This window comes from Osmerus eperlanus, chromosome 17 (assembly GCF_963692335.1).
Source record: "Osmerus eperlanus chromosome 17, fOsmEpe2.1, whole genome shotgun sequence".
In the NCBI taxonomy this organism is placed as follows: Eukaryota; Metazoa; Chordata; class Actinopteri; order Osmeriformes; family Osmeridae; genus Osmerus; species Osmerus eperlanus.
The window spans coordinates 14,640,616-14,665,035 of NC_085034.1; the positions used below are offsets into that span (position 1 = coordinate 14,640,616).

Below are 24,420 nucleotides of genomic sequence, written 5' to 3' on the forward strand. Positions count from 1 at the left end.
GGAGGGTCGTCACACTCTCGTCACTCCATAGGTGGACTGACCTCGCAACTGGTCTGACCTGTTTTAGCTTTTGTCTATATGAGGGGAGGAGAAGAATGGAGATGTGATCAGCCTTCCCCAAAAGCAGGACGGGGGAGGGGTTTGTATCTGCCCTTGAATGCTGTATATCAATGGTCGAGGGGCTGGTCTACATGTGTGAAGAAGTCAGTGTGCTGATAGTATTTGGGCAGGACCTTCTTCATGTTGGCTCTGTTGAAATCACCTACAACAATGAAGGCTGCCTCTGGGTGCATATTTTCCAGACCATTGATAATCCCATGCAGTTCATCCAAAGCAGCGGCCTTATCTGCCTGGGGTGGATGTAGACTGCACTCATGACGACCACAGTGCACTCCTGAGGCAGGTAGAAGGGTCCGATTTTTAAAGTTAGCAGCTCAAGGACCGGAGAGCAGTGAGATGCTAGTACCGCTACATCCGTGGCCCATAGAAAGTTAACCGTAACACAGACCCCTCCGCCCCTGCACTTGCCTGAATCAGCTGTCCTGTCCTGGCAGTATATGTTGAATCCCGACGGTGTAACCGTAGATCTCCGGAGACAGCCAAGTCTCGACGAACGCCAGTACACAGCAGTTCCTGATGTCCCATTGGAATTTGACACAAGCAATAAGTTCATCCATTTTGTTGTCGATGGACTGAACGTTAGCAAGTAGGATGGTTGGAAAAGCAGGTTTGAAGCACCGTTTCGAGTTCCGACGAGAATTCCAGCATGTTGGCCTCGTTTCTTCTTCCTCCGCCTTGAAGGCCTTTCCTCCTTTCCTACCCACTCACCCTCTATGACTGACCCAACTAAATGTCTAAACGCTTTCTCTCCCCTGTCCGAGGCAGAGATCTCTGACCTCATTCTCTCTCATCGCTCCCACCTCCTGTCCCCTTGATCCAGTCCCCTCCCCTCTCTTTCAAACCATCTCTCCCTCCATCATAACTTTTCTTCTCCATGTCCTTAACTCTTCTCTTACTTCCGGCACTTTCCCCTCTGCCTTCAAACAGGCCAGAGTTAGCCCTCTACTCAAAAAACCCTCCAGTAACCCAGCTGTCCTCCAGAACTACAGACCGGTATCACTACTACCCTTCTTTTCTAAAACAACGCGCTGTATCTAACCAACTGTCAAACTTCCTCTCTCAGAACAACCTGCTTGACCCCAACCAATCGGGCTTCAAGACTGGCCACTCCACAGAAACTGCCCTCCTGTCAGTCACCACGGCCCTCCAGTCTGCCAGAGCGGCTTTGAGGTCATCCGTCATCATTCTGCTGGACCTTTCTGCAGCGTTTGATACGGTTAACCATCAAATCCTGCTGGCCAGACTTTCTGAGATGGGCATCACTGGCACTGCACTTCAGTGGATCTCATCCTACCTCGGGAAGATCCTACCAGGTCTCCTGGGGAGGCAAAGTGTCAGGCCCCCGCCAGCTCTCCACTGGTGTCCCACAGGGATCCGTCCTTGGACCCCTCCTCTTCTCCCTCTACACCACCTCGCTTGGACCAATCATCACCTCCCATTGCTTCTCCTACCACTGCTATGCTGACGACACGCAGCTGTACCTGTCGTTCCCCCCGACTGATCCGGGGATCTCAGCTAGGATCGAGGCCTGCCTCACAGACATCTCCGCCTGGATGACCGAGCACCACCTCCAGCTGAACCTCGCCAAAACAGAACTCCTCATCATCCCGGCCAAACCCTCCATCTCCCACGATCTCTCAATCACCCTGGGATCGGCGACGGTGACCCCTTCATCCTCTGCCAGGAACCTCGGGGTGACCATGGATGACGAGCTCTCCCTCACAGCCCACATTGCTGCGGTCTCCCGGTCGTGTAGATTCAGCCTCTACAACATCCGGAAGATCAGGAGATACCTATCTGAGCATTCCACCCAGCTGCTAGTCCAAGCACTTGTCCTCTCAAAGTTGGACTACTGCAACTCGCTGCTCCCCGGTCTCCCAGCATGCGCAACCCGCCCTCTCCAGAGGATTCAGAACACGGCGGCCCGTCTGGTCTTCAATCTACCCAGACGCTCCCATGTTACCCCGCTCCTCATCTCCCTCCACTGGCTTCCCATCACGGCCCGTATCAGATTCAAGACTCTGGTACTGACCTTCCGAGCGGTGAACGGGACTGCACCCGACTACATCAAGTCTCTCCTCCAGCCTTACACCCCCCCCCCCCCCCCCCACCACCTACGGTCTTCTTCTGACAACCGTCTGGTGGTCCCACCGCTCAAGAGTGCCCGGTCCCAACACAAGCTCTTCTCCTGTCTGGCCCCCCAATGGTGGAATCAACTCCCCACCTCCATCAGGGACACTGACTGTCTCCCCACCTTCAAGAAAAGGCTCAAGACGCACTTGTTCCGGGAGTACAACGGCACTTAGGAATGCTTGGCTCGACCTGATGTTAGTTTCCTCCAGGATCACAATGACTCGTATTGAGAGACTTGTTGCTCTTGTTGGTTAGTTGTAACGGTTTCAAATTCTTGTACTCGCTGTGAAATATTTTTACTGTTGATTAGTTTTTTCTACAGGTACACTCTTGCACTCTTGTGGGGAGTTTCATGTTGTTCAATTGTAACTTGTTTAACTGCATGCTCTTATGGTTCTTCCCTTTGGCACTTATTTGGTTTTCCACAATGTATACTTCATGTTTTGGCTGCTCGCAATGTTTGGGGCTATCTCGTTGTTATGATCAGTGACCTATGCTCTTTTGTAAAGCTCTCTCTTGGAAGTCGCTTTGAATAAAAGCGTCTGCTAAATGCATAAATGTAAATGTAAGGTAAGCACAGCGGCGGAACAACAAAAGGCTCGCTGCAGTCCGAGCTCGTACTCCGGAAAGTGGAATTTAAGTTTGTAAAATAATCCTTGCCAACTGACAACCTAATATCCAGAAGTGTCTGCCGGTCGTACTGAATGAGCGACAATGTAACATGGACAAAACAAATTACGAACACTAACATAACAAACAAAATGCTAGGTACTCGCGGAGCTCTCGTCAGTGCGGCAATCCTGCAGGCGGACCGGAAACAAGGGAATGGGGCAGGGGTTTGAAGGTTAAGTGGATGATGATAAATGGGCTGTTGAATGTTGTGTTAGCAAATCAAAATCTATTTTAACATCAACTTTCCCTGGAAAACCCAATGTACCCCATACCACTTATTATTACTTGTACCACTAAACCAGTAATGAAGTGTACCTACATGGCAGTTCTTATGTAACTACAATGTTGTTGCTACAGGTGTTGCTTTGCATGATAGTTATTGTAAAGTGTTGCCAGAATGTGTTTGATAAATCACAACTACTTGCTAAATCGCCCACATAAAGACATTTATATAATTGTTTTGTAATAAAAATGAGGCCTGTTATCCTAGGTGATATGATGACATTGCTGATGAAGAAAGACACCCTGTCTGAGGAGGCTACCCAGTTCTACATTGCAGAGACTGTTTTGGCCATCGATTCAATCCACCAGCTGGGCTTTATCCATCGAGACATCAAACCTGACAACCTGCTCCTGGACTCTCGGGTAAGGGTACAATGTAAACATGTAGATGGAAAAAGTAATATAAAGCCTGACAAAGGCCTCATTGTACAGGTGAGATCGGCAACAAACAAGACTGACAGAACAAAATCTATATACGTATCATATTCAGTAACAGATGTAAACATTAACACAGGTCATCCATGTTTGAGATTATTATATAATAATAATCGCATAATAATAATTATGCTGGCTAGCTAACTAACAGCAAGACAATATAAAGTGGACTCTTTGTTTTCAGAATAGATCAGTGGATTTTGTTATGTTAATGAATTTATGTGTTTACTTATAATTGATGTGGATATGCAGTAATATATATTATCAAATTTGGAATCGGTTTGACCCGTGTGCAGAAACTCCCATTAGGTTAACAGTGAATTGCACTGCACTCGTTATATAACATCTATAAAAAATCTTAAATTGTCATAATTTTTAACACTACTTGTGATAAACATCTGTCTATAGGGACATGTAAAGCTGTCAGATTTTGGCCTGTGCACAGGACTGAAGAAGGCACACCGCACAGAGTTCTACAGGAACCTCACACATAACCCACCAAGTGACTTCTGTAAGTTATCATTTACAAATGTCTTACAAAAGACTGAACAGAATTCATCCAATTATCACATACTTAAAGCACTGCATGATGATTCAGGGGGATGATCAGTGGCGGTCCTAGCACATTTGGTGCCCCGGGCAAGATTTTCCCTTACACCCCCCCACCCATCAAAGATGCAGCTTTTGAACAGGCAAGGCAGGGGGTCCCCGAGGTTCGGCCAATACCGAAATGCACGTTGTCTCTGCCATTCCAAGAGTGGGCCTTTTTGAATTGAGTGAATAATTGACTAGGTTATTCAGCAAATTGTTACGCTATTTGATTAGAAAAAGGGAAATGTACAAGATAACATAAGTTCTGTCTGTTTAACTAGAGAAATGTATAAGAGAACTCACATTCTATCTAACTAGAAGAACTAGCAACCAGTCATAGGGTAGTGACCAATTATTTTATTGGTGTGGGGTTTTGAGGTGCTGTTAAGATAATGAGGTTAAAGGGAATTGTAATTGTGTTGAAGCGATTGAGAAAAACTGTAATTCAGTGTAAACACTATTCCTGTACACCTATCCCTGTACACCCAAAGCCAGAGCTGTGTCCGGATCCTTGGCATGAAGTCGAGTTTGGCCGTGTGGGGGTTGGCCTCCGCCAGGGCTACTCTTTTTCACCAATCCTTTTTATCATATTCATGGACAGGATATCGAGGCGTAGTCGGGGTGGGGAAGGGTTGCGGTTCAGTGGGCTGGGGATTTCATCGCTTCTTTTTGCGCATGATGTGGTCTTCCTGTCATCATCGGTCCGTGACCTTCAACACTCGTTTCGCAGTTGAGTGTGAAGCAGCTGGGATGAGGATCAGCACCTCTAAATCTGAGGCCATGGTTCTCAGCAGGAAACCGATAGAGTGCTTACTCCGGTTAGGGAATGAGTTCTTAAACCAAGTGAAGGATTTCAAGTAACTCGGGGTCTTGTTCGCGAGTAAGGGGAGAAGGGAGCGGGAGGTTGGACGGAGAATCGGGGCAGCGGGGGTGGTATTGCATTCGCTCTATCGCAGCGAAAAGAGAGCTGAGCCGGAAGGCAAAGCTCTCGATCTACGGTCAATTTTCGTCCCAAACCTCACCTATAAAAGAACTATGTTGCGAGTACAAGACGCCAAAATGGGTTTCCTCAGGAGGGAAATAGGGTGAGGAGCTCAGTCATCCTTGAGGAGCTCGGAGTAGAGCAAGGTCAGCTGCTTTGCCTCGGGTTCCCCCAGTCAGTGCTGGTTAATGTTGTTTGGGATAGGAAAGTCTGGGGCCCCCTGCTGGAGCTGCTCCCCCTATGACCCGCCTCCAAATAAGCGGTTGACGATGACGATGGACACTATTGTTAATGTAGAAACTGCAAAAAATTAGACTTTTCTAAGGAACGTATCTCAAGTTCAGAAATCTGTGTGTATGTGTGTGTGCCTGTATGTCACCGAATCAATGTGACATCCGACACCGACATCCTAATCACTGGCTACATCACGGGCACTAACCAGCTTATTCCGTAAATGATTATATTTGATTAGAAATAGGGAAATGTAGACAACTAGAAAGTGCATTTCCTGCAGAAAATGCGTTGGAATGCTGAAAGATGAATTATTTGTTTTTAAATTGCTGAAAATAGGCTACTGAATTAGAAAATACCCGCAAGCTGAAAGTTGAAATGAATTTTAAAAATGTGAGTCACACAAAAGAGGCAGTGTGGAAGCTAAACTGCATCATCTAACAAAGCTAAGTGCTTAAATACAATGCGGGAGAATAAGTTTGAACGTTGTGAAGCAATCAAAGAAATAGTAGAATTTCAAGAGGCAGTGTGGAAGCTGAACTGCATCATCTAACAAAGCTAAGAGCTTAAATAGCCTACAATGCGGGAGAAGCTGAAAGCTGAACTGTTAAACTGTAGAAGTAGTAGACGTAGTATATTCGTTTTAGTAGCTGAAATTATAGTGCTCTTAGTCTTTTAATGAGACGAGTTGACTGAATAGCTCTGTCTTGTGACTCCACTAATCAGCTAATACAAATCACCTGTGTGAGAGACTGAGTGGTGCGTGTCTGTCGTTGCCACGGTGATGGTGCAGCTATGATTGCTAACGCGCTGAGGGTAGAGAATAACAGAAATGTAGCTAGAATCCACACCTCAAACAAGTTAACCTAGATGCAAAACTATACGTCCAATCCAAAAAAATAAGGATATTTTCCGAGACTCAAGACTCTGCCGAAACCAGAGATGTCCTTTATATGTCTGTGCGGTCAGAAATACGACTCTACCGGCAGTTTCAAAATCTTGTTCTTTTTGCTTTCTCTGACGAATTTGTCCAAACATTTGCATTAGTCTCTATGGGGCTTGAGACAGACTTTGTCTCACTCTCGGGCTCCTCACGCAAAAAGTAAATAACTGTGGGTTTCCATACCCATATGAGTCCGACCAGCACAAGCACGGCATCGTTTTGATCCAAAATGAAGCTTGAAAAGTTAATATTGTGGCCGTGAGGGCAAAAGTGCCATTTAAAAAAAAAAACAGTTTCGGACTCTGCTGTCACTCTGAATTTGCGCAACATTCCAATGCCTCACTCTAGCTCTCTACATAGAAACCCATGTAAATCTCAGAAACGGTTTGAAAAACTCATGAAACATAATCAGTGATATAGAAAAAAGTTGAATAGATATCAAAAAGATGAATTTAAAAAAAATTGTTTGGGATTTTGTCAACATTTTAAAGTTTAAATGGTGGCTCCAGCTGAAAGATTGAGGAAGAAGAAGGATTTGGAAGTTGAATAAGTTTTAAGAAGTTTGAGAGGATTTGAAAGAAAACTCCATTGGAAAACCATGTTAAAAATATTATGAATATTGATATTAATTCAAGCATAAGAGGTACAAAGCTGAAACGTCATAGCACCCATGGCCTGAAACTGCTGAATTTTATGATAGCTGAACGGTTTTAATAGCTGAAGATTTGAAGGCGCTGAAAGGTGCCACGGAAGAAATAGAAGAAGAAGATGCTTGAACTAGAAAGGCATTTCCTGCTGAAAATGCGTTGGAATACTGAAAGATGAAATTATTTTTCTTAAATTGCAGAAAATACAGAAATGAGAAAATACCCGCAAGCTGAAATGAATGTCAAGAAATGTGTGAGTCACACAAAAGAGGCAGTGTGGAAACTGAACTGCATCATCTAACAACGCTAAGAGCTGAAATACAATGCGGGAGAAGCTGAAAGCTGAACTGTTAAACAGAAGAAGAAGTAGTCCGAGGCTAGCTAGTCAAAAAAAGAATATTATAGTCTTATCAGCTGAAATTATAGTTGGGATAGTAATAGCAGTAGCAGATGTGTGCATTGAGTGTGTTTACTCGGCTTTCTTACTAGGATTCAATGTGTTGATGGAATGAAACATACAGTAGGGCCGATACAGGAAGACACGGCGACACTTTGTTGCAGAAGGATGATGGTCAAGTTGACCTAGACGCAAAACTATACGTCCAATCCAAAAAATAAGGATATTTTCCGAGACCCAAGACTCTGCCGAAACCAGAGATGTCCTTTATATTTCTGTGCGGTCAGAAATACGACTCTACCGGCAGTTTCAAAATCTTGTTCTTTTTGCTTTCTCTGACGATTTTGTCACCAGATTTGCATTGGTCTCTATGGGGCGAGAGTTGGACTTTGTCTCGCTTTCGTGGGGCTCTGAACAAATGTGTACGTCTGTTGGATTCAACAGACAACTGTCTACGACCAGCACAAAATTAGCTATCTATTGATCCAAAAACGAAGCATGAAGAGCGAAAATTGTGGCAATGCTGGCAAACTATAAATATTTTTTCAACGACATGCGAAGCTGCCCTCCACTCTAAGCGTTTCAGTCTGCACTCTAGGGTTTCACGTAAACACCCATGTAAATCTCAGAAACGGCTTGAAAAAGTCATGAAACATAATCAGTGATATTGAAAAAAGTTGAATAGATATCAAAAAGCTGAATTATTTAAAAATAGTTTAGGGTTTTGTCAACATTTTAAAGTTTAAATGGTGGCTCTAGCTGAAAGATTGAGGAAGAAGAAGGATTTGGAAGTTGAAGAAGTTTAAAGAAGTTTGAGAGGATTTGAAAGAAAACTCCATTGGAAACCCATGTTAAAAATATTATGAATATTGATTTATATTAATTCAAGCATAAGAGGTACAAAGCTGAAAAGTCATAGCACCCATGGCCTGAAACTGCTGAATTTTTTGATAGCTGAACGGTTTTAATAGCTGAAGATTTGAAGGTGCTGAAAGGTGTCACGGAAGAAATAGAAGATAAATAAGTTGAATAAAGATTCAAAGAACAATACTTGAGAGCATTTGAACGAAAACTCCATTGGAAACCCATGTTAAAAATATTAGGAATATTAATTTATATTAATTCAAGCATAAGAGGTACAAAGCTGCAAAGTCAGCACCCATGGCCTGAAACTGCTGAATTTTTTGATAGCTGAACGGTTTTAATAGCTGAAGATTTGAAGGTGCTGAAAGGTGTCACGGAAGAAATAGAAGCTGAAGCAGCATTCCAACAATAACGCACATTCTGTCAATGAACTAGAGAAATAGGGAAATGTACAAGAGTTTGCATATGCTGCATATGTAACTCGAAGAACTAGTAACCATCCATAATGAAAAACCTTTGAAAAAAGCTGATTCAAACTGTATTATGCCAGCTTTGTCAGTCAGCACTGCTCATCCTTCGGATGAGATGCTGGCCAGCTAACTAACAGCAAGACAATATAAAGTGGACTCTTTGTTTTCAGAATAGATCAGGGAATGTTGTTATGTTAATGAATTTACGTGTTTACTGATAATTGATGTGGATGTGCAGTAATATATTTTATCGAACTTGGAAGCGGTTTGACCCGTGTGCACAAACTCCAATTAGGTTAATACTGTAGAATTCATGTAACCATTATAAGATTTTCTGAAAATGTTATAACCCCTGAAATTGTGATCAAATTAACGTGATCTAAAATGTAATAAAACTAGTGGTGGGCCGTTATCGGCGTTAACGCACTCTTATCGGGCGATAAAAAAAATTATCGCCGTTAATCTATTCTCAAAGTTGGGTTGGGAGCTGGGTCTATACTACCCAAGCTATGATGACTTTCACCTTGATATTTTAGCGCGGATGTATACCTAGCCGAATTGCACTGTAGGGGGCGAGAACGAGTCTTCGAACCTGTGTGTATGCCTTGTGTATGAAATTATCACATCAAACGTGACGTGCTAACATGGATGCAGCTATAAAGCCGCCTGGTTTGCTTCAGGGAAAATGTCTTTTTAAGAAGCTTCCCAATGGAAACCTCGACAAGACTAAGGTTTTTTGCACCTTGTGCTATGCGGAATTAGTTTACTGTAGGAGTTCTTCCAGTCTCAAATACCACCTAAACGCAAAGCATCCCTTAGCTAATGCGAAAGATGCCGGGCCAAGCACTGATGTAGCGCAGGGGAAGAGTCGTCGTCAAGCTACGATGTTTGAGTGCAACCGAGGCAGGCCCGTCAGCACAGCTCTATCAGCCAAGCTAACTAATCTAATAAACATTTAATAAAGTACATAAGTATTAAGTACATCTTAATGAACATAATTAATAAATAATTTCATCACCAATTATCATAGTAGAACAGCTTTCTCAAGCAGTTTGTGATGCATTTTGGAAACAGGAGATGAGCTCCTGGTCTAATGCGCCACCTGGCTTGAGAAACCCGTTCTCAAAGATTTACTTTTAGTCATTATTTGGGTAGCACACATATTCTGAATGCCTTCGGCGGAATTCAAATGAGCCATTTTAATTTAGATTAATCTAGATTAACGCCAAGATTACATTGAGATTAATCTAGATTAAAAAAAAAATCTATGCCCACCACTAAATAGAACCCAATAATGTAATAGTTTGACCAATATATATATATTTTTTTAATGTAATACTTTTTTGGTCAGGCTCCCTTTAAAACTAGAACATTGATGATGTGATTAATCCATGGGTCAACATTTTTCAGAATGCAGAAATATCATAAGATTAAGTGAGGCAATGGGACACTTAATTCTATAAGAATAACTGTTGGCTCAGATCTTCTTTTCATTTCACTGAAGTGTGATAGTCATATGGCAGTTTCCCATTGCTTTAGTAAGTAAGTAAGTAAGACTTTATTTATATAGCACATTTCATACAAGAATTGTAGCTCAAGGTGCTTTAAATAAAATCAATAAAAACAATAATACAAGTGATAAACAATTCAAACAAAAATAAAAATCCCAATAAGATATCTGTTCAAGAGAGAAAACAAGTAGGAAAACCCTTTTGAGATAAAATTACTTAAATGCTTCAGTAAAAAGGTAGGTTTTAAGCTGTCTTTTAAAAATGTCTAGAGTGTTTGCTTCCCTAATATTTATGGGTAATTTGTTCCATAGTTTTGGGGCGTAATTGACAAAGGCCGAATCACCAATCTTCTTATGACTGCTTCTGGTGACCTCTAATAGGCCTGCATTTGATGATCGCAGTGTTCTAGCTGGTGTGTAGTTTATAAAGGAGTTAGCAATGTAGCTAGGTCCTTGTCCGTGTAGAGCTTTGTATGTGAGGAAAAGGACCTTAAAGTCAATTCTGAAGGTAACAGGGAGCCAGTGTAAAGTAGCTAGGACAGGACTAATGTGTTCTCTCCTTTTAGTTTTGGTTAATAATCTAGCTGCAGAATTTTGAATGAGCTGTAGTCTTTCAGTGGTTTTCTTGGGAAGACCAGTGAAAAGTGCGTTACAGTAGTCCAGCCGGCTGGATATAAAAGCATGAATTAACTTCTCTGCATCATTTTGGTTTATGAATGGTCGTACCTTTGCTATATTCCTCAGGTGAAAGAAAGCTGTTTTGGTCACTTTATTAATGTGAGAGTTGAAATTCAAATCTGAGTCCAGGATTACACCGAGACTCGTCACCTCTGGTTTAAGACAGGGGGTTAACATTTACATTACATTTAGTCATTTAGCAGACGCTCTTATCCAGAGCGACTTACAGTAAGTACAGGGACATTCCCCCGAGGCAAGTAGGGTGAAGTGCCTTGCCCAAGGACACAACGTCAGTTGGCATGACCGGGAATCGAACTGGCAACCTTCGGATTACTAGCCCGAATCCAAGATTCTTAATAAGCATCTCTCTTTTGGATTTGGGGCCACATAGTAGGACTTCGGTTTTGTCTTCATTTAATTTAAGAAAGTTATCATTCATCCATTTGTTTATTGCCAACAGGCAGTTGGTAATGGAATTGATGGCCGTTGCATCGTTGGGTTCAGTGGATATATATAGTTGTGTGTCATCTGCATAGCTATGGAAATCTATGTTATGTTCTCTTTACACAGTCCTTTGCATTTTGGTTGAATATTGCAAGGTCTTTTGAGCTGCAATGGTTGGGTAGTAGAGGGCAGACAAGGCAGTACTACATTATGGTCTGCTTCTCCACATTCACAGGTGGTTGGGCCAGTCTTGAAGCGCCATCTGACCAGAGCATCTTTGGATCGTCCTGTTCTCGTTCTGAGGCGGTTGAGTGTTTTCTATTGAGCCCATGATGTTTCTGAGCCAGGGGGTAGGTTTTCAGTAGGGGTATTCCCATGCCAGTTGGAGGAGGGTCATTCTCAAGCTTTTCCATCCAGAGTTCGATTCTGGTTTCATCCCGAGACTTTGTTAGGGGTTGGGCATGGCTGAGAAAGCTTTTTCTTGGCTTTAGCCGTTGGGCCGGAGGGTGACATCCATGTAGGGGATGGTGTTCATCGCTAGTATCTTTTGTTTTCTCGACTCGACTGGCAAATTCCCATCTAATGTCAGCAGGGGCAATGCCAGTGAGGAGGTGCTGGTTGCTTATGTTGGTGGGTTTCAAGCAGCGAGTGTTCAGGCGGCAGGTGTTGTTCAGTGCTGGGTCAAGTTTCTTGGCATGGGTTGACCTTTCCCAAATAGGACATGCATATTCCGCAGAGGAACAGCACAGGGCCAGAGCAGTAGATTTTAATGTGTGTGCTGTGCCTCCCCATTTGGAGTTGGTCAGTTTCCGTAGGATGTTGTTTCGGGAACCGACTTAGGATTTTGTGTTTTTGATGTGTTCCTTAAAGGAGAGGGTACGGTCCAGGGTTACTCCAAGGTAGACAGGGTGGGTACAGTGCTCGAGTGGTGTTCCAGACCATTTGATGTTAATTGGTCTGTTGGCTTCACGGTTCCTGAGATGGAAGGAGCAGACTTGGGTCTTTGCAGGGTTGGCATGTAGGTGGTTGTGCTCGTAATAGAGGAGTAACTCATCTAGGGCTGTGGTGAGGTTTGCTTCTACTGCTTTGAACAAGTTCTCTTGAGATGTTACACAAAGATCGTCGTCATTGAGGCGATGGTTCACAGTATCATATGCGGCAGAGAGATCAACAAAGACAGCTCCTGTTACCAGTCCTTGGCTCAGATGAAAAAGGACCTTTCAAGGTTCATCACTTGCTTGTATAATGTTTTTTTCTGTAGCTTTTGTCATCTTCTGATGGTGTCGAATCTAAGATCCACTCTGGTCTAATGGACGATTCTTGCACAACAACCAATCAGCATTGGTATGTGAGGGGGGGGGGTTCTGTTGACAGGGTTTTTTGTTAAATGTATCTTACTGATAATCATCCTACAAACCAGATTGTCCTACCAGGGTTTACTGTGCATCCGCACATCAATATTGCGTAATTTTGAAACGACCACAAATACTAGGTTACGAGTACAAGACGCCAAAACGGGTTTCCTCAGGAGGGTGGCTGGCGTCTCCCTTAGAAATGGGGTGAGGAACTCATTCACCCTTGAGGAGCTTGTAGTAGAGCCACTTCTCCATTGCGTCGAAAGGAGCCAGTTGAGGTGGTTTTGGCATCTGGTAAGGATGCCCCCTGGGCGCCTCCTTAGAGAGGTGTTCCATGCATGTCCAGCTGGGAGGAGGCCTCGGGGAAGACCCAGCACTAGGTGGAGAGATGATATCTCCACACTGGCCACACATCAACATCAATATTGTGTAATTTTTGACAATCTGTAAAATCATCCTACCTGTTTATTTTAGACTGGTATCACAATCTGATGGGTCTGTAGTTTGTGAACTACCAGGATTTTTCGATGTGGTAGGATCAAATCAAAATGTATTTGCATAGCCCTTTTTACAAGCAATGTCACAGAGGGCTTCACATATGCCCATAGAACTGCCCCTCAACCAACCAAACCGTCAAAGATCAATGTAGTAGGATGGATTGCTAGATACGTAATATATATAACTAGAGAGGGTACAATTTCTGGGGAAATTGTAGGGTGTGCTTGCTTGCGTCGGTTGCACAGGGGTCCGTTTTTTAATGACATTTTTACAACTGATATTTCTGTATTTTATATAAAAATGCATAGGGCCTACTTATTATTTATAAAGATTACATAGATTTAAAAGCATCTTTTTTTTGCTGCTCATTTACAACTGAAAATACGAGTGAAGTGTAGAATGAAATATGATGTCTTCTCATTTCCCCTGCAAGAGGCAGCCTCATAGCTGAATCAAAACGAATACATTTGGCAGACCGGTGTAAAAATGGACCTAATCTCTATGACTTAAACGTCCTTTTAAGTTTTCCCTTCTCGTGATATTTTCAGGCATTTAGCCTACTCATATTGCATTCATTCATTAATAAAGAACCCCCTTTGAAGATTATTCTACGACGTTACCGGCAGTAGAAGATGGAATCGCGATTCAAACAGTACCATCTGCTAACTGAAAATATGCCCCCAAAAACATAAATAAGCTTGACATTTATTTAGTGGAAAATCGCTCATTCATAAAAAGCTCACTGGTAGCGATCATTGTCAGTAACAACGCAAAATGCCATATAGCCCTGTATGGAGAAGCTGCCCCGGTAAATTCTACTACTACAGTACAGTACTAGACTACTGCTGTGTTCGTCTTGGTAGCGATTGCGTTGGTTGAATTGGATTTAACGTTCCGTTGTACGGTTTAGGCTGAAATTAATTATTTTCATGAATAGAATGACAAAGTTTAGGCTGTGGCAATGAAGTTCAGGTTAGTAGTCAGTAGTGATGGTCCGCTTGGTACTGCGGTATGGAAGCAAATTGTTACCAAAATTCAAATGAAAATGCATTTCCAGAAACGCATTTGCATTTTAAGAATGTGGCTGCATTATTTGACTCATAAATGAAATTAGTAATCAATCATCCTATTTGCATTTTAATTTTCTTCAGGCTCTGGATGTTGTAGGGCTCTCTTGGTTGACACGACTCTGCAACATCGCGTGGACATCGGGGACAGTGCCTCTGGACTGGCAGACCGGGGTGGTGGTTCCCCTCTTTAAAAAGGGGGACCGGAGGGTGTGCTCCAACTTTAGGGGGATCACACTCCTCAGCCTCCCTGGGAAAGTATTCAGGGGTTCTGGAGAGGAGGGTCCGTCGGATTGTCGAACCTCGGATTCAAGAGGAGCAATGTGGTTTTCGTCCTGGCTGTGGAACTGTGGACCAGCTCTACACCCTTGGCAGGGTCCTGTAGGGTGCATGGGAGTTCGCCCAACCAGTCTACACATGTTTTGTGGATTTGGAAAAGGTGTTCGACCGTGTCCCTCGGGGGCTCATGTGGGGGGTGCTCCGGGAGTACGGGGTACCTGATCGGGGCTGTTCGGTCCCTGTTCGACCGGGGCCAGAGTTTGGTCCGCATTGCCGGTAGTAAGTCAAACTTATTCCCGGTGAGGGTTGGACTCCGCCTTTGTCACCGATTCTGTTCATAACTTATATGGACAGAATTTCTAGGCGCAGCCAGGGCGTTGAGGGGGTCCGGTTTGGTGACCTCAGGATCGGGTCGCTGCTTTTTGCAGATGATGTGGTCCTGTTGGCTTCATCGGGCCGTTACCTTCAGCTCTCACTGGAGCAGTTCCCAACCCAATGCGAAGCGGCTGGGATGGGAATCAGCACCTCCAAATCTGAGGCCATGGTTATCGACCGGAAAAGGGTGGAGTGCAATCTCCGGGTCGGGGAGGAGATCTTGTCCCAAGCAGAGGAGTTCAAGTGTCTCGTTCACGAGTGAGGGAAGGATGGAGCGTGAGATCGACAGGCGGATCGGTGCGGCGTCCGCAGTGATGCGGGCTGAGCTGAGTCGAAAGGCGAAGCTCTCTATTTACCAGTCGATCTACGTTCCTACCCTCACCTATGGTCACGAACTGTGGGTAGTGACCGAAAGAACAAGATCGCGAATACAAGCAGCCGAAATGAGTTTTCTCCGCAGGGTGTCCGGGCTCTCCCTTAGAGATAAGGTGAGAAGCTCGGTCATCCGGGAGGGGCACAGAGTAGAACCGCTGCTCCTCCGCGTCGAGAGGGGCCAGTTGAGGTGGCTCGGGCATCTGATAAGGATGCCTCCTGAACGCCTCCCTGGTGAGGTGTTCTGGACACGTCCCACTGGGAAGAGGCCCTGGGGAAGACCCAGGACACGCTGGAGGGACTATGTCTCTCGGCTGGCCTGGGAAAGCCTCAGGGTCCCCCAGGAAGAGCTGGTGGAAGTGGCCGGGGAGAGGGAAGTCTGGGCCTCCCTGCTTAGGTTGCTGCCCCCGCGACCCGACCCCCGGATAAGCGGAAGATGATGGATGGATGGATGGAAGATGTAGAAACAGAAAAAAGTTTGAACAGTGGAACAGTGAAGAGCGTTGGCCAATCGGATTGGTTCCTTGTTTCTTGTAACGTAACAACCGTTGGTGATTGTCAACATTTCTAACCTAGGTTTCAGTATCAGGATTCAATGGGAGATTTCCTACAGTAAGCTAGATCTACTGCTTCAAATTGAAAACGGAGACGATATTTTGATTACAGACAAGTTCCTTAACCTCTGTTGTCGTTATCGACGATAAAAAGTAAATACTGTTACGAAGCATTTGTTTGTAGGTAACGAACGATAGACGTAGCTAGCTATGTGACCTGGTTTCGGTTCTATGGCAGCTATGATGACAGTCGTAGCTAGCGTTGTAAGCACTCGTCACCAGAATGGCCATAACTTTAAAACAAAAGATCATATTTCAAATCTGTCTGCTGTTCTACATTGCCCACACAATTATGTATATATATCTAACATGGCCTGTATCTTGTATTGAAAGTGCTCGAAAATTAGCTCGTTTATTGTATGGTGGACTGAGAAAACATATTTGTCAAAGCGGAGCGAGCGGATGTCGTGGGAGAATTCCTACTGTTAGATTTACTGCTTCAAATTGAAAACGGAGATGTTTAGAGTAAGGACAAGTTTCTTAACATCTGTGTTCAATATCGTCAACTAAAAGTAAAAACGTTTCAGTTACGAAGCCTTTGTTCTTAGTAACGCCAGCTGCAGTAAACCTTTCGTGACCCCGGTTTGGCTGTTCATGACGGTCGGCTATGACAGTGTTGAACCTCGATCTTTGCAGATTTTTGTGAAACTTGCTTAAAGAAAAATTATCTAGCTAGATTATGTACACTTTAAGCTCACTGTACATACCTTGTTTGGCCAATTTGGTCGATTGTGGAAAAAAGTAGAACAGTTTTTAGTTATGGAGAGCCATCGCGCTAGATTGGAATTGCGTTATCCCACTCATCACTTCAGTGGTCATAACTTTTAAACAAAATAGTCTATCTTAAATCTGTGCTGTTCTGAATTCACGACAAATGTACGCACATTTCATACGTAAGTAATGCAGACGGAGAAGATTTTTGTCAGAATGGCTCTGTGAAATAGTCTTGATAAAGGATGATTTGTATGAACATAATCATACAAATATTTATATCATTAGAAAGCCCTACTTCTTGTCTAAATGGTATAAACATTTCAGGTCTATTATTTGAAAAACTATGCATATTCAGGCAGGAAAGTGTTAAACAGTGTCAAAATTTGACGTGGTGAGAAACAGTTCTGTCAGTGCATGACGTCACAATTGAATTTGACTTGAACATTCTGAACCATTGAAACCCATTCTTTTTTTTTTAGCACTTTTAACTTTAATACCTTAAAAACTGTAAAAGTTATCAATGAGAAAAGTAATAGCACACTAGAGCAGTTCAGACTTTATCAAATAAAGTTTGAACGGTGTTTCTAGCTTAAACAGTGTAAAAGGAGTAGGCGAGCAAAAAAAGTGGTCGGAAGAGGAAATAAAAACTAGAGAGGATACAATTTCTGGGGAAATTGTAGGGTGTGCTTGCTTGCGTCGGTTGCAGGTGGGTCCGTCCTAAGTTTTTCCCTTCTAGTGATATTTTCAAGCATTTACCCTACTCATATTGCATATTTCATTAAGAACACCCTTTGAAACAGCTGCGAACCCCCTTTGAAACAAGGTACTGTAACAACGTTGTCACTGGCAGTAGTCTATATTTCAGATGGAATCGCGATTCAAACAGTACCGTCTGCTAACTGAAAATATGCCCCCCAAAACGTAAATAAGTTTGACATTAATGTAGGGGGAAATGGCTAATTCAAAATAAGTTTGCTAGAGTCAAGCTAGCTGCTGTTGCTCCACATTTCACTGATTGTTTGAAAGCGCCGGAAATGAGAACGTTTCTTTTGACGTAAAGTTTAGCTGTGGCATTGAAGACAGTACTACACACTGCCAGTGGGCGAGCCGAGTCTGACTGAGGCTAACGTCAAAACCAGCCGCGGTGTCACTCAAATTCCAAGTTTTACACAAATCACAAAAATATGCTGACCGGCTGGCTATCTTCGCAATCGCCATATCTTTAAAACACTGCCCTCCTTCTGATTTTTGATGTAGAATTGACCCTGGTATGAAATTAAGAAAATACTCATCAGAGATCGACAACAGCTGACGCAATCGTCAACGGAGGCTGACAGGGCTCTCACGTAGCAAACCAATCAAAGTTTTTACAGCAACCTACATTGAAATCTCACCATCTGGCTGTCTTCACAATAGTCATATCGTCATAACATTACCCTCCTTCTGTTTTTTGGTGTAGAATTGACCGAACTATAAAATTCCGAAAATACTAAACTACTATGACGCTTGCATGGCTGCTGCCTAGGCAGTCTCACGGGCGACCCGCACTCGCTCAAATTACAAAGACTTTCACGACCTAAATAAAAAATCCGAGATGGCAGTTCCACTCGAAATTGCTTTCTCAACAAAACCCAATGGTTGGTAATTTTGGGGGTTGGCATTTTTCACTCATAATCCAAGCTACAATTTGCGTGCTAGAACGTCTCTATCACGTTGTATCTATGCGTCGTTCTGACGTAGTGACGTAGGCTAGCACTGGTACCCTTTGTTGATAGAAGACACTTTTTGCCACAAAAACGTTGTAACCTCCTAATCTGTGCAACGGAGTGTAAATAAAAATACAAGCAACTCAATCGCTACCAAGACGAAACTTTTGACATCTAGATTGTCTATGTAGTCCAAATATTGACTGAGGCTTAGGGGGGCAAAAATAAATAATAATAAAAATAATAATAACTAGAGAGGGTACAATTTCTGGGGAAATTGTAGGGTGTGCTTGCTTGCGTCGGTTGCACAGGGGTCCGTTTTTGAATGACATTTTTAAAACTGATATTTCTGTATATTTTATATAAAAATTCATACTTATTATTTATAAAGATTACATAGATTTAAAAGCATTTTTTTTTTGCTGCTCATTTACAACTGAAAATACGAGTGAAGTGTAGAATGAAATAGATCTTTTCATTTCCCCTGCAAAAGGCATCCTCATCGTTGAATCAAAACGAATAAATTTGGCAGACCGGTGTAAAAATTGACCTAATCTCTATGACGTAAACGTCCTTTTAAGTTTTTCCCTTCTCGTGATATTTTAAGGCATTTAGCCTACTCATATTGCATTCATTCATGAATGCAATATGCAATTCATAAATAAAAATACAAGCAACTCAATCGCTACCAAGACAAAACTTTTGACACCTAGGTTGTCTATGTAGGCCAAATATTGACGAAGATTTAGGGGGGCAAAAATAAATTAAAATAATAATATATATATGTGAGAGAACAAAGGTTGTGCTCTCGCCGAAGGCTTGAGCACACCCAATAAATATGTATGTGAGAGAACAAAGGTTGTGCCCTTGCCGAAGGCAAAGCACACCCAATAACTAGAAACGGCTGCTCCTGCGAAACAGCAGTGAGAATGCTGAAAACCTGAATGGGGATAGCTGACAATGCTAAAAAAGTATGGAGTCAAATTAGGGTCAATAATAATTTGCAGTTGCAGAAAAAGATTTGCAGTCGCAGAAAACGATTAGCAGGAGCAGAAAACGATTTTCAGGAGCAGAAAACGATTTGCAGGAGCAGAAAATGATTTAACAACTAGACTACTGCTGTGTTCGTCTTGGTAGCGATTGCGTTGGTTGAATTCGATTTAACGTTCCGTTGTACGGTTTAGGCTGAAATTAATTATTTTCATGAACAGATTGACAAAGTTTAGGCTGTGGCAATGAAGTTCAGGTTAGTAGTAAGATAGTTTCACCTACCTAGACTTTTGATTTAAGTAAGGGGAGTGCCGAACATGTTCTGTCTCCGTTTGACTTCCTAAACAGCTGTGTAGATGTTTTTGTAGTGTGTCTCGCGTAGCTAAGCTACAGCGTTGCAGTGAGCAACACTGGTTTGAAACCACAGGTAATGATAATTTCACCAACAAATCATTTACTTGTAATGTAATGTATAACAACAATAAATCCTACAACGAAAATGTATTTGTGAGGAATGTTTATTTTAACGATTGAAAACAGATGCATCATAGACCACTGTAGTATGTGTTGCCCGGGCAACAGAGGCTAATGTCATGCTAATGCTTCAGTGAAATAGTAGACTACCGTTTCCGAAAGTAGATGTGGGCCTACTTCCTTAATAATATCAGCTAATATTGTACATTGCATTTCACAATAGTGTTTCACATCACAAAGTAAAATGAGTAAATAGTTATCACCCTGGCCTCTTTGCTTGTGGCGTTTCTGCAGCTGCCTTGCAGTAAACTATAGTTAGCCTAGCTATCCCCCAAGTTAACAGATGCGAAACGAATGTTCTGCACACGTGTTTTCGTGACGTTAGTGACGTAGTGACGTTAGTAACGTCAGTGACTGTGGCTAGCAAATTAGCCACCGTTAGCTTCACTTTTCGCCACAAAAACTTAACTTGAGCCTAAACCATGCAACGGAACGTAAATAAAAATACAAGCAACTCAATCGCTACCAAGACGAAACTTTTGACACCTAGGTTGTCTATGTAGGCCAAATATTGACGAAGATTTAGGGGGGCAAAAATAAATAAAAATAAGAATAATAATATATATGTGAGAGAACAAAGGTTGTGCCCTTGCCGAAGGCAAAGCACACCCAATAAAGATTCAAAGAACAATACTTGGTGAAGCAGCATTCCAACAATAAAGAGAAACAGGAAAACAATAATGAGAATGCTTAACAGCATTCTCACAATAAGTATGCAGAATAACAATAGTGTTTTTGCTTGCAGCAAACACACTAATAAATTAAATTTTGTGCTATGGTAAGAAAATCAGACAAGTTCTGACAAAGAAGAATCAACAGAATACCGGCATTATTAAATTTCCAGGAAGTTATGACATTGTTGGGTGGTGCAAGAACTAATCAGCTTCCCTACTTTACAGCCTTCCAAAACATGAACTCCAAGAGGAAAGCAGAGACATGGAAGAAAAACCGGAGACAACTGGTAAGAATACGTAGCAATGGGGAGATTTTTTGAGCGGGGTGGTTGGGGGTGGGAGGGTAGATACATTATGTTTCTGAGAGCCAAAGATGATTTATTTGATGTAGAATGAAAAACACAATTTGAAGCATTAGTAAATTGTTGTTATTTAAAACATAAAAACAGTCAGTTGAGTTATATAAAACATAATGAATACATTATTGAAACATTACCAAGCCTAATATAAGCACTTATGCAGTGATTAACACAGTTACAAATATTTTATTGCTGGTAAAGTAGTTACAGGCACCTTTGCAGATTCCAAGTGTGTGTGATTTTTTTCCTCTGCCCCAAGTCCAGAAGGCCTGAAAATCTGTATATCCATCTTAATTCTCATGCGGAACAAAATAACCATGGAACCCATAGCTGTTGCCATCTTGGATTTTTCTGTACAATGAGAATGTGTCAACATTTTTACAAATCTTCGCTTCGTAAACTGTAGGTCCGATTGACTTGAAATCGGGCTTCACGTGTTTGCGATACGTCTGATAAAGGCATCTTCATGAATAAGAAATAAAGACAATATGGCGGATTTATTTGAATATTGGAGAATGTACCTGGAGAAACTACCAAGAGGGATGACATTTCACTGTGGTGACAGACCATTCTTTGGTTTGGGTCTTCAAGACGAGCAAACCCAGCACTCGGCTCATCCAACGTGCTCTCCGGCTTCAGGATTTTACCGTTGCTGTGGAGTATCGGAATGGAAAATACAACACAGCACAGTGCATCGTCCAGAGCTCAGGCAAAGGATCCATGTACCATCCATCCTACATATGCCTCTATGCAGTCCACAATACAAGACTCACGAGAGGTGACTTGCCTTTTACGGACAACGTCTTATGGAAAACATTTACATTTATGCATTTAGCAGACGCTTTTATCCAAAGCGACTTCCAAGAGAGAGCTTTACAAAAGAGCATAGGTCACTGATCATAACAACGAGATAGCCCCAAACATTGCAAGCAGCCAAAACATGAAGCATACATTGTGGAAAACCAAATAAGTGCCAAAGGGAAGAACCATAAGAGCATGCAGTTAAACAAGTTACAATTGAACAACATGAAACTCCCCACAAGAGTGCAAGAGTGTACCTGTAGAAAAAACAAACAATCAACAGTAAAATATTTCACAGTGAGTACAAGAATTTGAAACCATTACAACTAACCAACAAGAGCAACAAGTCTCTCAATACGAGTCATTGTGATTCTGGAGGAAACTAACATCAGGTCCAGCCAAGCATTCCTAAGTGCCGTTGTACTCCCGGAACAAGTGTGTCTTGAGCCTTTTCTTAAAGGTGGGGAGACAGTCAGCGTCCCTGATGGAGGTGGGGAGTTGATTCCACCATTGGGGGGCCAGACAGGAGAAGAGCTTGTGTTGGGACCGGGCGCTCTTAAGCGGTGGGACCACCAGACGGTTGTCAGAAGAAGACCGTAGGTGGCGGGTGGGGGTGTAAGGCTGGAGGAGAGACTTGATGTAGTTGGGTGCAGTCCCGTTCACCGCTCGGAAGGTCAGTACCAGAGTCTTGAATCTTATACGGGCCGTGATGGAAAACACAGCAAGTTACAGAAGTTAAGGAGTTGTATCAGTCCCTTCTGGAAATGGGAGTCAAACTCCTCAATCCGACCACTAAACAGGCCATTATTGAAGACAAAGTATACAGCTACCAGACAAAAACATCCATCAGGTATACAGTCCCAGTCTGCTTCGTTCCCAGATGCTGCGCATGTTTTACGAAGACCCCATCACTGGACATCTGGGTAGGTTCAAGACTTAAAAGAGGTTGCAGGGATTTTGTCAAGAACTGCCCTGTGTGCCAAGTATACAAGCCTGAGGGAAGGAAGAATGCCGGAAAACTGCAGCACACCATTGTCACCAGGCCTTGGTAGATGCTGGGTGTGGACCTGATGGGTCCATTTCCACGCAGTTCCAACCTAAAAGCCTACCTGCTGGTCTTTGCGGTGACTACTCCAAATGGGAGGAGCTCTTTGCCCTTTGGAAGGCCACAGCTGAATCTGTGTCTCAGGTACTTGTCAAAGAGATCCTGACTCAATGGGGTGTTCCAGACTACATCTTGTCCGATCAAGGGTCCCAGTTTGCCTCCAATGTCTTTGAAGCGACCTCTAAAACATAGAACCTTGCACAGAAGTTCACAACTGCTTACCATCCACAAAAAAAACTAACTGAAAGAGTGAATCCTTCTGCGACACAGTTCGGCTTCTTCCACGGGTGGGGGTATGTGACAGCCCGCATGCTGGCATGACCACCGGCACGTCACAGCTCTGCCCTGACAAACCCTCTTCTTTAAATATAGCTGCAAGCAGCAATGAGGGGGCCAAGCAGGTTATAGACTAAAAAACATTTTAGACATCCACGGAACAGGGTTCCGAATACACATAGCAAGTTCAGTGTGAATCCATCAAAGATTTGCTGAGATACGACCCAACTTCCTGTTTGGCGGCACTGCTGCCAATTTTGATTGTAGCGTACAAACGGTTTCGAAAATCTAAAAACCGTGTGATAACATTTGTGAGGGTTGGTCTGTAGATGACCCGTGCCAAATCTTTGTTTATTGCAGCACCCCCTAGAGGTCAAATGCACAAACTGTTTTGGACGTCTTTAGAACAGGGTCCCGAGTCCATATACCAAGGATGGGGTCAATGCAGCAAAGATCTGCTGAGAAATTACCTTGCTTCCTTTTTGGAGGCTTTGTTGCCGACTTTGATTTGGCTATACCGTACAAATGGTTTAGAAAATCTAAAACCATGTGATAACTTTTGTAAGGCTTAGTCTCACAAAAAAATAAGAATTTTATTCATGAATTTAAAATGGTAGTCGCAAACAATTCGGCTGGTATCGCAAGTTGACATGTGTCACCGATGAGATCTCCCAAGATGTCACCAGACAAAGCAATCACTTAATTAAAGGTCCCATGACATGCTGTTTTTGAATGATTTTATATAGGCCTTACTGGTCCCCTAATACTGTATCTGAAGTCTCTTTCCCGAAATTCAGTCTTGGTGCAGAATTACAGCCACTACAAGCAGTCCCACAATGAGCTTTTCTTAGGACGTGCCATGTCTGTGTCTGGGGCTGGGTGAACTGCCATGCTTCAGTCATTTGCAAGCCATGATGTCTCTCGAGGAAAAATCAATATCACGCTCGCACATCATAGCCCATTTTCTCATTGGCGGGCAAAGCAAAGAAAGGGGAGGTAACCTTTCCCCTTATGACGACATAAGGGGGAAATTCCAGATCGGACCATTTGAGCTTTCATTTTCTCAAAGGCGGAGAAGAATACCCAGGGCTTGGTTTACACTTACAACGTTTCTAGCCACAGGGGGACCAAAGGCAGGCTAGGGGAACTCATATTAATGTTAAATAACCTCATGAAGTGAAATTTTCATGCCATGGGACCTTTTAAGGCAAACAAACCAACAGTTATTGGCTGAAACAGATCTTTGTTTATTGCAGCGCCCCCTAGAGGTTAAATGATATGACCTTTTGTGGACCTCTTTAG

The 24,420-nt window shown here is 42.9% G+C and overlaps 1 protein-coding gene across 1 annotated transcript in view; it reads left to right on the forward strand.

Annotated features, from left to right (window-relative positions):
• stk38l (serine/threonine kinase 38 like) overlaps positions 1–24,420 on the forward strand; it is a 99,354-nt gene that overhangs the window by 51,354 nt on the left and 23,580 nt on the right. Inside the window, exons 7-9 of the mRNA XM_062482875.1 lie at positions 3,416–3,570; positions 4,051–4,153; positions 20,803–20,864. Of these exons, the coding sequence (XP_062338859.1) occupies positions 3,416–3,570; positions 4,051–4,153; positions 20,803–20,864 (320 nt within the window). The remainder of the gene's footprint in view (positions 1–3,415; positions 3,571–4,050; positions 4,154–20,802; positions 20,865–24,420) is intronic.